We start from the raw sequence: 16,280 nt of genomic DNA, 5'->3' as shown, positions 1-16,280 counted from the left end.
AACCATTTCAATCCACTCCTTGTTGACCGCAGCCCTCTGTAAACTTAAGTGCATTCAAAGGACCTTCTTCTATCCTAACTCGCACCAAGACCCAATCACCCACCCTCTCCCCCACCCCCCAACACCCCCCGCCCCCAACACCACCCTGTACATGTTGCGTTACCTCAGTTTTAAAATTCTGATCCTTCTGGTCAAATCCTTCCATGGCCTTTCCCCTTCCTATTACTGTAACCTTGTCCAGCCCTACAAACCTCTGAGATCTCTGTGCTCTTCCTCTTGCACATTGGCGGGTGCGCCTTCATCTGCCTGGGCCCTAACATCTGGAGTTTCTAAAACCTTAACAAGCTCCCTTGCCAGTTAAGAGTATTTCAAAACCACCTTCTTTGACCAAACTTGTAGTCCTAATATATCCTTATACTGCCTGGTGCCAAATTTTATTTGGTAATGCTGATCTGGAGGCATTTGATAAAGTGCCACATCAAAGGTTATTGTGGAAAATAAAAGCTCATGGTGTAGGGGTAATATTGGCATAGATAGAAAATTGTCTAGCTAACAGGAAGCAGAGAATTGGCATAAATGGGTCTTTTTCTGGTTGGCAGGATGTTACGAGTGTTGTGCCATAGGGATCAGTGTTGGGGCCTCAACTTTTTTACAATTAATATAAATGACTTGAATGAAGGAACTGAAGGAATGATTGCTAAATTTGCTGATGACAAAGATAGGTAGGAAAGTAAATTGTGAAGAGGACATAAGGACAGGTCAAGTGAGTGGGCAAAGATCTGGCACATAGAGTATAATGTGGGCAAATATGAAATTGTTCATTTTGGCAGGAAGAATAAAAACGAAGCTTAGCATCAAAATAGGGAGAGATTGCAGAGCTCTGAGATTCAGAGGCATCTGGGTGTCCCAGTGCATGAATTGCAAAAGGCTAGTAAAAACAGAAAACACTGTTAAAACTCAGCAAGTCTGGAAGCATCTGTGGAGAGCGAAAGAGTTAACTTTTCGAGTCCATATGACTCCCCTTCGGTTCTGAAGAGTCATATAGACTTGAAACCTTAACTCTGTTCCTATCTCCACATAGGCTGCCAGACCTGAGTTTTTCCAGCATTTTCTGTTTTTATTTCAGATTTCCTGCATCCGCTGTATTTAGCTTTTACAAAAGGCTAGTATTTTGGTACAGCAGGTGATTAGGAAAGCTAATAGAATGTTATCATTTATTGTGAGAGGAATTGATTACAAAAGTAGGGAGGTTATGCTTCAGTTAGACAGGGCACTGGTGAGACCACATCTGGAGCACTATGTACGGTATTGGTCTGCTTATATACGGAAAGACGTAAATGCGTTAGAAGCAGTTCAGAGAAAGTTTACTAGGCTCGTAAGGGATGGACGGATTGTCTTATGAGGAAAGGTTGGACAGGTTAGGCTTGAATCCACTAGAGTTTAGAGTAAGAGGTGACTCGATTGAAACTTTTAAGATCCTGAGGGGATTTGACAGGGTGGATTTTTTCTTTTATTCATTCACGGGATGTGGGTTTCACTGGCTGGGCCAGCATTTATTGCCCACCCTTAGTTGCCCTTGAGAAAGTGGTAGTGAGCTGCCTTCTTGAACCGCTGCAGTCCATGTGGTGTAGGTACACCCACAGTGCTGTTAGGAAGGGAGTTCCAGGATTTTAACCCAGCGACAGTGAAGGAATAGTGACATATTTCCAAGTCAGGATGGTGAGTGGCTTGGAGGGGAACTTGCAGGTGATGGTGTTCCCATCTATCTGCTGCCCTTGTCCTTCTAGATGGTAGACGCCGTGGGTTTCGAAGGTGCTATTGAAGGAGCCTTGGTGAATTCCTGCAGTGCATCTTGTAGATAGTACACACTGCCGCTATTAGGTGGAGGGAGTGAATGTTTGTGAATGTGATGCCAATCAAGCGGGCTGCTTTGTCCTGGATGGTGTCAAGCTTCTTGAATTTTGTGGGAGGATGTTTCCTCTTGTGGGAGAATCTAGAACTAGGGGTCACAGTTTAAAAATAAGGGATCACTCATTTAAGATAGATGATAAATTTTTTTGAGGGTAGTGAGTCTTTGGAACTTTGCTTCCACCGCCTTTTTGAGGAACAGAGCCCTTGAACATTTTTAAGGCAGAGCTAGATAGATCTTGTTTAACGAGGGGGTGAATGGTTATCGGGGGTAGGTAGGAATGTGGGGTTGAGGTTACAATCAGATCAGCCATGATCTCATTGAATGGCAGAGCCGAGGGGCCGAGTGGCCCACTCCTCCTAATCGTATGTATGTGTGTGTGTGTGTGTGTGTGTGTGTTGTTTACTATACTAAAGGCATTTATATTAATGCCAGTTATGTTGTGAGTTTAAATCCCACCATGTCAAATTTAGAGTGAACAACCGAGAATGGAAAAGTGACCATGAAACTGGAATGGTGTAAACACCATCCTTTGAAGTGACAGAGCAAGGTACTCAATTACACCACCAACTGCTTCTAGAAAGTGAACCATCCCCGTCTTGAGGGAACTGGAGATGGGTGGCGAAGGTTCTTTGACATCATAGTCCTTGTGCTGAGAAAGATGGTGTGACTTGGATGAATAAACTTTCCCAGCTTTCTTATCAAGCAGCGTTTCTTGGAACAGGAGGAGGCCATTCAGCCCCTTGATCTTGTTCTGCCATTCAATTAGATCATAACTCCACCACCTGCCTGGGTTCTGTAACCTTTAATCCCCCTTGCTGAATAAAAAAATCTATCAGTTTTTACCACACACCCCCCGCCCCCCACCCCCTCCACCCCCCCCCCCCCCACCCACCACCACCAACCCCCTAGCCTCAACAGCTTTGAGGGGGAAAGTTGCAGATTTCTTTTATTCTTGTATGGAGAAATAATTCCTGAGATAACGTTAAAATCAGAGCTAGGTGTTTCTGTGGTGATGTTCCCCTGTTCTGGGTTTCCTCCACCAGAGCAAATAGCTTCTCTCCATCTACTCTAATCAAATCCTTTAGTCATCTTAAAAATCTCAATTCGATCACCCCTTAATCTTCTATACTCGAGGAACTACAAGCCTAGTCTATGCAACATGTCCTCATAATTATAAACCCCTTTAACCCTGATATTATTGTGGTGAATCTCATCTGGGGTCCCCCCTCCAGTCTCTCATATTTTTCCTGAGGTGAGGTGCCCAGAGCTGAGTGCAACACTTTGTATGTAGTTTAACCCAGAAATTTATAAACTGTAACATAACTTCCAGCATTTTGTATTCTTCCAGAGGTGCAGGGTGGGGGGGTCGGGGGGAGGGAGAGAGAGAGAGAAAAAACACTCACCAACTGACATATGTTTATCACAAAGTCAGACCTCTTTTCTCCTTCCCACCTCCCCCCACATCTATTACATCTGCACTGCACAGTGAGTCCATTTTTTACGCACACATTTAATTCTCTGTACTGTGTTGAAGTTGACATTGCATGGTGCTATAGCTGAGATTGCAACTGACTTACTGCAGTGAGTGGTTTAGGTTTTCCTGATGGGCAGCCCCAAAACTGGCACAGGTGAGCAGGGGAGTGGAAGGTGTTGTGGGTAGTGGTGTCTCACAGGGTTCTGACTTGGCTCCACTACTGTTTATGTGTACATGAATGATCCAGATATAGAGTCAGCAGGCTCTATATTGAATGAGAAAGTAAAAATAACTCATGAGGAACAAGGAAAGATGAGGAAAAATATTGATCAGAACATTGTGTGGAAAACAGTGGCAGATTGAATTCAATGTCTGTATTTATATATAATTGTCTTTTAAAAGAAGCAATTCTACTTTGAGAAAAGTAGGATGTAAAAGAGCAGAGATATCAATTTCAACGTTTAAAATCAGCAACTCAAGATAAACACACATTTCAAAGTAAAAGGTAGAATAATGGGTTTAATGATGATGGATTCTCCTGTCATTTGGATGGATGAGTGTTTACCAAAAGTAGTTTACAGTCTAGGTTGGTATCACATCTTGATTTGTGTAGCTGATAAGCATATGAAGTCAATGTTGGAGGGGTGGATGGAGGCATTGGCTTTGTGCTGTGCTCGCTTGTCCTGAAGGCACTTGGCTGTTCTCCTCAAATGTCGAAATTGCTCAATGACAGAGACTTTGTTTGGGACTGTCCAAAGTTGTTTTTTCCCCATGTATTGGGATCCAGCTTACAAGTTCTGAGGTTGGCTTTCAGGTTGTCTTTATGTCTAAGTTTGGGACATGCTATGGTGCAGGTTCCTGTAGAATACTGTGGCAATCCTCCATGCGAACCACATGACCAACCCAATGAAGCTGAGCTCTGATGAGAATGACCTCTCTGCCAATAGTGCAACACTTTAGAACCTCTGTTTTATAGCAAGAGTTAAATACATAGACTAGTTGGGCCTGTTTCACTGTTTAGAATCTATGCCTGTGTTTATGCTCCACATGAGCCTCCTCCCACCCCTCTTCATCTCACCCCATCAACATATCCATCTATTCCTTTCTCCCTCTTGTTTATCCAGCTTCCCCTTAAATACATACATACTATTCAATTCAGGTCACTCCCTGTGGTAGCAAGTTCTACATTCTCATCAATCTCTGGGTAAAGACGTTCCTCCTGAATTCTCTATTGAATTTATTGGTGACTCTTATATTTATCACTGGTTCTGGTCTCCACCAACAAATGGGAACATCTTCAAGTCTACCCTATTGAGCCCTTTCATAATTTTAAAGACCTCTATCAGGTCACCCCATAACCTTCTCCTTTCTAAAGGCAAGAGTCCCACCCTTTGCTTCGAAGTAAATGCTCTCAATCTGTTATCATTCTTGGGATAGAATATGAAAATGGACATGTAATAGTGAATTGACATAAAATCTTAATCCACAATTGGAGCACTCTATTCAATTTAGGGCTGCATATCATGGGATGGATGTTCAGACAATAAGAGAGGGCACAGCACAGACTCACTGGAGTTCTGTCTAGTATGTGAAAATACAAAGATGAAGAAAAACTTGAAAAACTGGGGCATTTTTAAATAATGGAGGATGTTATGGGACCATGTGATAGAGGTGTTTAAAATTAAGTACGGTAGTGGGACAGAATGGATAGAAGCAAATCGTCTCCAGTGATTGAGGTTCTAGAGCAAGGGGTCATGTATACAAGATTAAACAAAAGACGAGCATTATGCACAGTTTCCTGTGAGACTATGGAATGCATTACTAGAGTTCATGGTTGAAACAGAGATCGTGTCAATATTTAAGAATAGGTTAGGTGGGTGGGTGACGGAAAGGGGGGATAAGGACAGGACAGGCATATGAGATTGGAATTAGGACACGTGTTAATGTAGAGGATAAATGGCCAAATGGTACATTTCTGAGTAGTGGTTCCCATGTTACTGTCTTAATATTTGTCACCTTTTTTCAATGAAGCTTTCCATAATTAAATCAAATTCCTTGAATTTAAATTAAAAAAGAACTTGCATTTGTATGATGCTTTCACAGCCTTAGGGTTTGCTAAGGTACTTTACAGTCAGTGAGGACTTTTTAAAGTGTATTTACTATTGTAGGTAAACATAGCCAAATTGCACACAACAAGCTCCCACAAACAACAATCAGCCAGTTGATGTATTTTAGTGATGGTGCTGAGGGAGAAATAATGATCCAGGATTCGAGCACTCTTTTTTGCTGTTCTTTGAAATAATGGGATAATTTTAGGTCTATCTGAGAAAGCAGACGGTTAACGCCACATCAGAGAGAGCGAGCATCTCTGACAGTGCAGCACTCCCACAGTACTGCACTGCGAGTGTCAGCCTGGATTATGTATTCAGGACTCTGGAATGGAACTGGAACTCCAAAGCTTTTGAACCACGGCTGACATCTAAAGTGGGTTAGCACTCACTCAACATAATGAGCAAAAGATTTTCGTACATGTCTATTTGTTACTGATACTTGAAAAGCCTGATTCTAAAGCATCCGGCTTTTGTACTTAATTTTGTAATGTTGAAATGCTTTGATTTTTAGGGTTTGGCCCCTTTGGAGAACATACTACCAATGCAAGCTGGGTTGCTGTGCAGGTAAGAAGACTTTTTTGGTTTTTGGTCATTAAAAATATAAAATGTTAGTGTAGTGGTTAGGTTACTGTACTTGCCCTTCTCTATCTCTATAATCTCCTCCAGCCCCCAATCCTTTGGGATCTCTACTCTTTAATTCTAATCTCTTGGGCATCCCCAATTTTAATTGCTCTGTTGGAGATTGTGCCTTCAGCTGTCCATGCCTTCAGCTGTATAGCCCCTAAGCTCTGGAATTCTGTCTCTAAACCTTTCCTATCTTTTTATTTCACTCTTCTCCTTCATGACGGTCCTGAAAACCTACCTATTTGACTAAGCTTTTGGCCATCTGTCCTAATAGTGCCTTATGTGGCTCAGGATCCAGTTTTGTTGTACAGTACTTTAAAGTGCCTTGAGGCATTTAATTATATTAAAAGCACTATATAAATGCAAGTTGTTGTTGGCTAGTAATCCAGAGACCCAGACTAAAGATATAGAGGTGACAGTTCAAATCCCAACAAGGGAGTTTGAGCATTTAAACTCTGTTTATAAAACCTAGAAATGGAACATAGTTATCAGTAAAAGTGACCATGAAGCAAGCTGTTGGATAATCAAAAAAAAACTAGTTGATCTCTATAAGGAATAAAGACTGCAATGGTTCAAGAAGGCAGCTAATCTTTACCTTCTCACCAAGAGGATCTGAGTGGTATTGGTGGAAAAACAAGGACTGGAGAATTTCTTTCTCCTCTTTGTACCTTGGGATCTTTAACATTCATCAGAGTCCCACAGAAGATTGGTATAAGTTCCCATCGAAAGGATCTTGAACAATACTGAAGTCCTGGAGTTGGGGCTTGAACCCACAACTTCTGACCTAGATCTGTGAGCAATACCAAGGTGACAAACAGTGGACATATTAGATAGTGGGTAAAAGCAAAAAACTGCAGATGCTGGAAATCCAATACAAAAATAAAAATAGCTGGAAAAACTCAGCAGGTCTGGCAGCATCTGCGGAGAGGAACACAGTTAATGTTTCGAGTCCGTATGACTCTTCAACAGAACTAAGTAAAAATAGAAAAGAGGTGAAATATAAACTGGTTTAAGGGGATGGGGGAGGGTAGAGCTGGATAGAGGGCCAGTGATAGGTGGAGATAGCCAAAAGATGTCATAGACAAAAGGACAAAGAGGTGTTGAAGGTGGTGATATTATCTAAGGAATGTGCTAATTAAGGGTAGAAAGCAGGACAAGCAAGGTACAGATAGAAACAAAAAGCTGCCGAAGGGCCATGAAGGCTCGAAACTTTAACTGATTTCTTCTCCACCGATGCTGCCAGACCTGCTGAGTTTTTCCAGGTAATTCTGTTTTTGTCAAGGTACAGATAACCCTAATGGGGGTGGGGTGGGGTGAAGGAATCGAAATAGGCTAAAAGGTAGAGATAAAACAATGGATGGAAATACATTTAAAAATAATGGAAATAGGTGGGAAAAGAAAAATCTATATAAATTATTGGGAAAAAAAAGATAGTGGGTACATTGGAACAGGTGTAGATCATTCACCCCCTCTACCTGTTCTATTCAATTAGAATTTGATTGATTTGTATCTTAACTGCATCTACCCAGCTTGGTTCTATAACTCTTAATATCCTTGCCTAACAAAATACATCAATCATAGTTTTAAAATTTTCAATTGAACTCCATCCAGCCTCATCAACTTTTTGAGGAGAGGCCATTCTCTCTTTTCATTACTTTGTATGAAGAAGTGCTTTCTAACATTACCTTTGAATGACTGGCTCTAATTTTAAGAGACAGGGGCCCTTGCTTTTTGGGGTCCCTCCATTACCTAGGTGAACGGAGTATTTTTAATACTGACACTGGGGTCATGGCTGAGTTCCCTGGGTGAGGGAAGCCAGTCTTTTTGAGACACTTACAGCAATTAATGATCACCCTGGTTTACAGACCAGGTGGAGAGAGATGCTTGAGATTGCAGTGTAGATCTTTTACAAAACCATGGTCTTTGGCCACTTCCTGGTTGTAATATTGTTTCATGTGTGAGCTTGATATCGACTTTTAATCGAGTTCCTTTCCTCACCCCCCACCCTGCGCCCCCAACATCAACCCTAAACACACTCGGGGGCTTTGTACTAGCACTGATCCAGACAGCAGGCAGTGGGAATGAGCCGACACAAAGGCAAGCGACCAGACGTCTGTTCCCAGGGCAACGGGATCTGCATTTTAATCAGAGAAGCATCAATCAGAAAGTTACAATGTTTAACACCAGTAAGTCGGTTCTAGGATGACTGAAGGCTGCAATTTTTAGTTTCTTGACTGACTCTGGTTGCACCAGACAAACTTTTTTACTTGTTCTAAATCACTTGTGTCAGAGCTGAACTAGATCATTTTAAAATTTATATAAATATTTGGAGGATAGAAATCTCCTGAACTGCTTCATGACAAAAGTACTGATAGAAATCAAATTGCCATTTGTTAGGGTTGCCAACCCTCCAGGTTTGCCCTGGAGTCTGCAGAAATTGTAAGGTTAATCTCCTGGACACTGCTGTGCGCAATCTGAAAGAAAAATAATAAAGGCATTACATATTTTAAGTTTATTTTTCATTGGTTTAAAACATTTTATTTTATTTATAAAAGTATTGGAAACTGAGGGGGGTGGGGGGAAAAGCTGTTTGACTAGGTGGGGTAGTTGGACTGGGAAATCGCATGATGCAACCTCCAGGAATATGTCCAATCAGAGTTGGCACTGAATTCAGAAGTAGTGAGTCCACTAACAACTTTAGAGATTTTAAAAATTAAATTAAAACACTTATTAACAAAAACTAATTCAAACAGACATAAGATTACAGTTACTTGATATTGTAACAAAAATTCCTAATTAACCTGACTCCCAACTACACATCCCCTTTAAGGCAACAGTCCAAAATAGATTTTAAATCTAAATAGGCAATCCAGCAAGGTTACCACATGCACCCACTTGACAGTGGAATTCCAAAGGCTTTTTAAACACAACTTTGGTTACTGGACACAGCAGACTTCTGCAAAAGTGGCTAGAGGCTTTTCCCCAAGGCTGCTTTACACAGGGTACCTTTCAAAATGTTACATGACCACAACACATAGCCTTCCATCCTCCTTTATATATATTTCTCTTTTTTAATGTGTAAAATCCCATTGTTCTACATGTCTTTGGAAATTTACTTTTTCCAAAAAAATCATGTCAATTTAGCCTTTTTCCTTTTGGGAAAAATGAACGTAATATACTTGCCCTGTTTATTTTCGTAGGATATTTACAGCTAACATCCCTTTGAAAATCAAACAACTTGTTCACTTATCTAAAAATGCAAATGTCCTTCACACCTTATCTACTGACTCTTGGACTCTAGCTCACTCGTTAGCAATTCAAATGCCCTTTTTATACCTGACTCTTCTGATAATTTCAACCTTGCAGTCTATTTGTCTCTAATTCAGTTAAATCAGTCACACAGAACCATCCACACACTCAACCATAAACCTTACGATTTCCCGCAATACTATTATGAAAAATATAATAGTTTCATAACAAACAGCTAAGTATTGGTTACCCAGTGAGCAATGAGAATGTGGAACTCGCAGTCGCTGGGAGTGGTTGAGATGAAAAGTATAGATGCATTTAAGGGAAGCTGGATAAACACATGAGGGTGAAAGGAATAGAAGAGTATGTTGATGAGGAGAGATGAAGGAGGTTGGGGCAAGGCTCATGTGGAACGTAAACACCAGCCTCGACTAGATAGGCTGAATGACCTGCTTCTGTGCTGTGAATTCCATGTAAAGCTATTTTGACTTGGGAGGCACACTTGCACTAGCAGCCATAGTGCCACTCAAACCCAATAGGGAATTCAAGAGAAACTTCTTTACCCAGAGAGTGGTGAGAAAGTGGAACTTGGTCCAGTGGTTGAGGCGAATTGAATTGGGGCATCTAAGGGGAAGCTGGATAAACACATGATGGAGAAAAGAATAGAAGGATATGCTGATAGTGTGGGTGAAACGGGGTGCGAGGAGGTCCCGAACGTAAACACTGACATGGACCAGTTAGCCGGATGGCTCTTTTCTCTGCCCGACATAATGTGTGTAATTTCATTTATTACTTTTTGAAGTGAATTGTTCGATTAAAATGCGACATTTCCTATTGAAATCTCAATAACCTCAACAAGATGAGTGACCATTTGTTTTTTTTTTGGGGGGAGTGTTAGTTGGGGAATGAAAGTTGGCCAGGACATTGGCTGAACTCCCATGTTCCTTGTATAATAACACAAGATGTTAATATTCAACACAAAAGCAGATAAAGCCTCTGTTTAACATCTGGGTATGGCAGTGTAGCAGTTATTTTTCTGGACTTGTAATCCAGAATCCTCTACAAATGATCCAGAGAACACTGGTTCAAATCACCGTGGCAATGTGAGAGTGCTAACAAAATAAATAAAATCTATAGTGAGTTGAAAGTGACCTGCAAAAACCCAACCAGTTCACTTTTAGGGAAGGAATCCTGCTGCCTTCACCCAGTCTGGTCTCTGTGACCCCAGTCCTACACCATTATAGTTGAGTCATAGCAAACCACTCAGTCATATCAAACTCAAGGCAACTGGGATGGTCAATAAAATTTCCAGCTTGGCCAGAAACTCCTGCATCATGGAAACAAATTTGATTGGGAAAGAAAAGACCAGCTCCACTGTGTCTTTGTCCTTCAATCAGCATGGATCTGTGATCTGCATGTTTCTTGTGCAATATTTTTCATTAGATCACAAATGAACCCAACAGTGCTGAAAAATAAAAACTTGATTTGCGATCATCACAATCACTTGTTTCAGAATTCGGGCTCGAAGCCGCTTATCCTGCAATTGGGTAAATTAGTATCAAACTACATGTAAAGACACACTAGTAACGATCAAACTGACGGAGATTGAGGGGTGACTTGATAGAAGTTTACAAAATTATGAGTGGCATGGACAGAGTAGATAGTCAGAAGCTTTTTCCCAGGGTGGAAGAGTCAATTACTAGGGGACATAGATTTAAGGTGAGAGGAGAAAACTTTAGAGGAGATGTGCGGGGCAAGTTTTTTACGCAGAGGGTAGTGAGTGTCTGGAATTCACTGCCAGAGTAGGTGGTGGAAACAGGTACGAAAGTGGTGTTTAAGAGACAGCTTGACAAATACATGAATAGGATGGGAATAGAGGGATACGGACCGCGGAAGTGCAAAATGTTTTAGTTTGACAGGCAATATGATCGGCGCCAGCTTGGAAAGCCAAAGGGCCTGTTCCTGTGCTGTACTTTTCTTTGTTCTTTGTTCTTTGACACACCACACATTTGCTACATTCAGTGAGAAAGGAAAAGCTTGAATTCTATGCAGTGTCTTCCTTGTCCTCAAAGTCCCAAAGTGTTTACTGCCAGTGAGTACTTTTTGGAATGTAGTCACTGTTGGAATGTAGGAAACACCATTTGTCATTTGCGCACAGCAAGCTCCCACAAACAGCACTGTGATAATCATTAGATAATCTAACGTAGTGATGTTGGTTGAGGGATTAATATTAGCCGAGGACACTGGGGAGAGCTCCTTTGTTTTTCTTCAAAATATTCCCTTGGGATCTTTTACAACCACCTGTGAGACTAGATGGGACTTTGGTTTAACATCTCACCTGAAAGATGGCATCTCTAACAGGCATACACTTGTGCAGCTTGCTTAATTTAGTTTGTATTCTTGAACCTATAAAATCCTTTCCCCAAACCCCACACTGCTCTCCTCAATATGATATGCTTGCTGAAGTACAGACCTGGCTGAACCAGTCATGCTTATCAGGTGATTAATGAGCGGAAGACAGTGCATTGAAGACGGCTCCTCCCCCCTGCTCCCAAGTGTAGAGGCATCTCACGTCTGCTTGATGCCTTCCCACTCTAGCACGGTTAGTTCAGCTTGTGGATGGAGAAACCACGGGCAGATGAAAAATATCAATGCTGTGTCCCTTCACAGCTGTGAGACTGCTTGACCTGACCTTATGTTTCATAATGGGTTGGAAAACACCCAAAGCTATTGCACAGTATGCACCAAGCTCTGTATAAAGAATCCTGAACTCCCATTACAAAGATAGGTATCAAGGATCAAGCCCAATCTGCACATCTAGTTCATTCTTCCGTAGAAATTGCAATCAGTAAAAGTGACCACGAAACTGTTGGATGGTCAGGAAAAATCCAACAAGTCCACTAATGTCTTTTTAGGGAACCTGCAATCCTTACCAATCAATCAACTATTCAGCCACTTCAAATTCAAGGCAACTGGGGATGGTTGATTAAAATTAGCAGCCTTGCTAGCAATTCCTACATCCCTAGAACAGATTTATAAAAAGAAAACCTAGCCCTCCCTATGTCTGTAACCTTCTCCAACCCTACAATCGTCTGAGATCTCTGCCGCCCTCCCAAATCCAGTTTCTTGTGTGTCCTTGATTTTAATCACTCCACCATTGGCAACCGTGCCTTTACCAGCCAAGGCCCCAGGCTCTGGAATTCCCTTGCTAAACCCCTCTACCTTTCCTCCTTTAAGATGATCCTATATCCTAATTTCTCCTTCTGTGGCTCGGTGTCAAATTTTGATTGATATTGCGCATTGGGACATTTTTACTGCATTAAAGGCATTTTAGGATTGCAAGAAACAAAAACAGAAAATGCTGGAAAAACACAGCAGGTCTGACAGCATCTTTGGAGAGAGGAACAGTTTGACGTTTTGAGTCCGTGTGATTCTTCTTCAGCTCTGAAGAAGAGTCATATGGACTCGACATTAACTCTTTTTCTCTCTCCACAGATGCTGTCGGACCTGCTGAGTTTTTCCAGCATTTTCTGTTTCTGTTTCAGATTTCCAGCATCCGCAGTATTTTGCTTTTATCCTAGAAATACAAGACTTTGTTTCACTTAAATAGGCCTTGGGATTGATATCTTTTATTGTCCTATAACTTCTTTTGTTTCTTTCTCACCTTGTAAGGATGAAATCTGGTTTATCCTCCAGTTCTGAGGTTGTTCTATTGTGGCGTTGGTAAAGTTTTGAAGTGTCCCCTATGGCTTGTTGAACAGAACCGAATGCAATACACAAAGTGTGGTCTGCTTGGAGCCCTGTATACAGACTGTATGACCCCCTGGGAATTGAACTTGCCTGTCCATGACTTTGAAGCAACAATTGGTTCTGTGTTTTGTTTTATTGTTTTGTCTACATTTTGTTTCTTTAGTGATTTGGCTCAAAAAACCTGACCAAAAAATGAACATTTTTAGACTGTAGTTACTAAAACTATAACCCTATTTATTGTCCCAGATTGGGACTGTCGTATCCTGCGCTTTTAATTTGTGGTTCAGGGGCTTTCTATTCCACAGATACTGTCCTAACATACTGTTGTCCTCTATGATGGGAGGGAGTGGGTTGGTGTTTTATATTTAAATCTGTGCATCCTGTTCCATTATACCTGCTAAACCCAACCATGTTTTAATTTGGGTTTCTATCCTTTAACATGGTCATTTGTGATCGAAGGGTTGGGGTGTATTCCTGTGCTCTGTTTTATGCTTGCACTTTCTGTTGCTTTTATTCATGACCTGTTCTACTGCTCTTGTGAAATAACTGGTACGCAGAGACTAGGCCACATAGAAGGTTCCTCAACCAACTGGGAGGGAGACAGGCTTTTAAGTACAGCTGTGAACTTGCTCAGCATTGCCTGGGAGAAAGTGATAGGGAAAAGATCTTGGTACTTGTTATGACAGAAAATGGCACAATTGAAGTCTATCATGGCTAGACTAACTGCTGGTTATTGAGAAATCCTACAAAGGCTTTCATTGTCTTGAGATGTGAGCCATTCCATTATTCCACTGTTACGACTTTTTATGGAGGCTGAGTTTAAGTGAGCCACAGCACACAGGCTGTTCTGTCTAAGGGCCGTCATGCAGACTGTCCTTTCTCTGTGTCTGTTTGAAGTGGGATGTTGGTGTACACATGTACTGTTTTAAGTTGGCCTCTAGGTGCCTGTGATAGCTATCCTTTAAGTTTCCACTCAGCAAGCCCCCAGCCTGTCATTCTGCACTAGCATTCATCAGACAAAGATAGGGCGAAACTGCACAAATCTTTGATTTAAGAAGTTTACAAAGGCACAAATCTAGAGAATCTGGCTGCTTCATTCCTTTGTAATTTTATTAATCTGTAGATTTCTTTCTTAATATATCTTTCTTCTGGTTAATTAATCTTTGTATGAATTCTACCATCCAATTTTGCTACAAATATAGACGACATTTTGCTTATCTGAAAAATAGTTGCCAAATCAGCAGTGAAGTTGGAGATCAGCAGACAAGTCTTTGCTCTCCCAGAATATTCGATGTATCGATCACATTCTGCTGAGTTTGTGCCTGAGAAGCTCTATGAAAAATGCAGAGTCAGATATGGGACCAGTCGGGGAAATAATGATGATCAGGGATGAACAAGAGGCCAGAATTAGAGGAGCACAGAGAACTCGGAGTGTTGTAGGATTGGAGGAGGCCACAGATATAGGGAGGGGTGGGGCCATGGAGGAATTTGAAAGCAAAGGTGACAGCAGCATGAACATCTCTCTACAAACCTCCAGGCCCATAGTGCAAACAGAGCAAACCAGTGAGTAGGAATTGGGACTGAGTTGTCTGAACTTTGCGGGATGGCTTGCAGGATCTTGTGCTATTTGTAACCCTCAGATGGTTATCTAGACACTCTGCTCATCAATGCTCAGGGTGCTTTTATCACAGATTTCAAGGGCAATGATTTCTATTGAACCCACATTCTTCTACTGCTATCATTTACCTTCTGACTGTATTTCAGGAGTTGCAGAAGCTCGGGCTAGGCGATGAAGTGGATCTGTATGTGTACGAGATTCCAGTAGAATACCAGAAGGTCCTGGATTTGATTCCTTCTCTCTGGAAACGTCATAATCCCCAGGTTAGGTACATTCTTCCTTCTGGATAATATGATTTCAAATGATTTTATCAGCTAGCACATAGAAGCCCCAGCCAGAATGGAGGTGATTGAGTAAATTTTCCTGTCAATTACACTTTGAGATTGTGCTGCTGAAAGTGATGGGATTGATTATAGGTGCATAATTTATATTCCGTTGCTATCCTCCTCTCACTGCATTTCGCTGGAGAAATCGCCTTGCTTTTATTGGGAGATTTTGCTGCAGTTTGGGTCCTGGGTTCTGTTTGCTGTAATTAAAATAGACTCTGTTTGCTGTGAGTCCACCAAAAGTCCTGGCCCACCTTAAGCTCATTAGCTGATACAATGATATAAGTACTTGCTTGTAATTGTATTATTGTGACGCTCCATGTCAAATTTGATTTTCAAGTTGTGCCTGGTTTTAGGACCTTGAATCCCACCATTCTAACTGGTCTATGGAATCCCATTGTTATTATGGACAAATGTCTGCATCTGGTCCCTGGTATCATGTGATTGGAAATTTAGAATCTTGTTACAATGTGATTATTGTTAATTGTTTTCCTCAAGTTCTCTCTCCCAGGCATCTTGCTTTCTCTGATCGATATATGTTTCAATAAGAATATTGAAATCACTAATTCAGCTATTTGATATAGATTTGTAAACAAATTAATTTTCAACAGTTGCTCATCATGTCACACAGATCTGATTGGTCCATAATTGTCACTTGTTAATCAGGACCAATTTTCCACCATCCCCTCTTCTCTATTGTTTTGTAGCTGCTTCCAACTCTGTACCTTCAGGTCAAGCCTCCCTGCTTTAGAGTCTGAATCCCAGGAATTGATCCCTTGAGTAGCCCTAGCTCCCATTATCCCCTGCCTAGACCTTGTCCCTTGCACTGTCCTTGTACAAAGTCAGCAAAGTGACATGGGCCCCAACTTCCCATTTGAAGGATAAATAAGAATTCCTCTGAGGCTTGTGGATTGCAGTTTTGCTTTCAGGCTTTCATTGCAAACAAGGAGCAAAGGCAAGTGTGAGATGTACAGAGAAGTGGAAGTATGCAAGAGGTAGGTAAAAATATCTCGAAACTGCCTGATCAAACATGCCCAGAGCAAGTACGATAGATGTTATGTACAGAGTTAAACTCCTTCTGCCCTGTCCTGGGAGGGAGGGTGGTGGGGATAAGAGTGTGGGGGAGGGTTGGGATAGGGTGGGTGGAGGGGGAGACTGGACTGGAAGGTGGGGGAAGGATAGGAAGGTGGTGGTTTCAGCTTATGTATGGGCCAGG

The 16,280-nt window shown here is 41.5% G+C and overlaps 1 protein-coding gene across 1 annotated transcript in view; it reads left to right on the top strand.

Moving 5' to 3' along the window:
- pgpep1 (pyroglutamyl-peptidase I) overlaps nucleotides 1-16,280 on the top strand; it is a 36,850-nt gene that overhangs the window by 8,697 nt on the left and 11,873 nt on the right. The window contains exons 2-3 of the mRNA XM_078556226.1: nucleotides 6,009-6,061; nucleotides 14,885-15,001. Coding sequence (XP_078412352.1) covers nucleotides 6,009-6,061; nucleotides 14,885-15,001 — 170 coding nt within the window. The remainder of the gene's footprint in view (nucleotides 1-6,008; nucleotides 6,062-14,884; nucleotides 15,002-16,280) is intronic.

The sequence above is a fragment of the Cetorhinus maximus genome, chromosome 13 (assembly GCF_964194155.1).
Source record: "Cetorhinus maximus chromosome 13, sCetMax3.hap1.1, whole genome shotgun sequence".
Classification (NCBI taxonomy): domain Eukaryota; kingdom Metazoa; phylum Chordata; class Chondrichthyes; order Lamniformes; family Cetorhinidae; genus Cetorhinus; species Cetorhinus maximus.
Note: the sequence above shows the minus strand (reverse complement) of the source record. Positions and strands in the feature narration are given on the sequence as shown.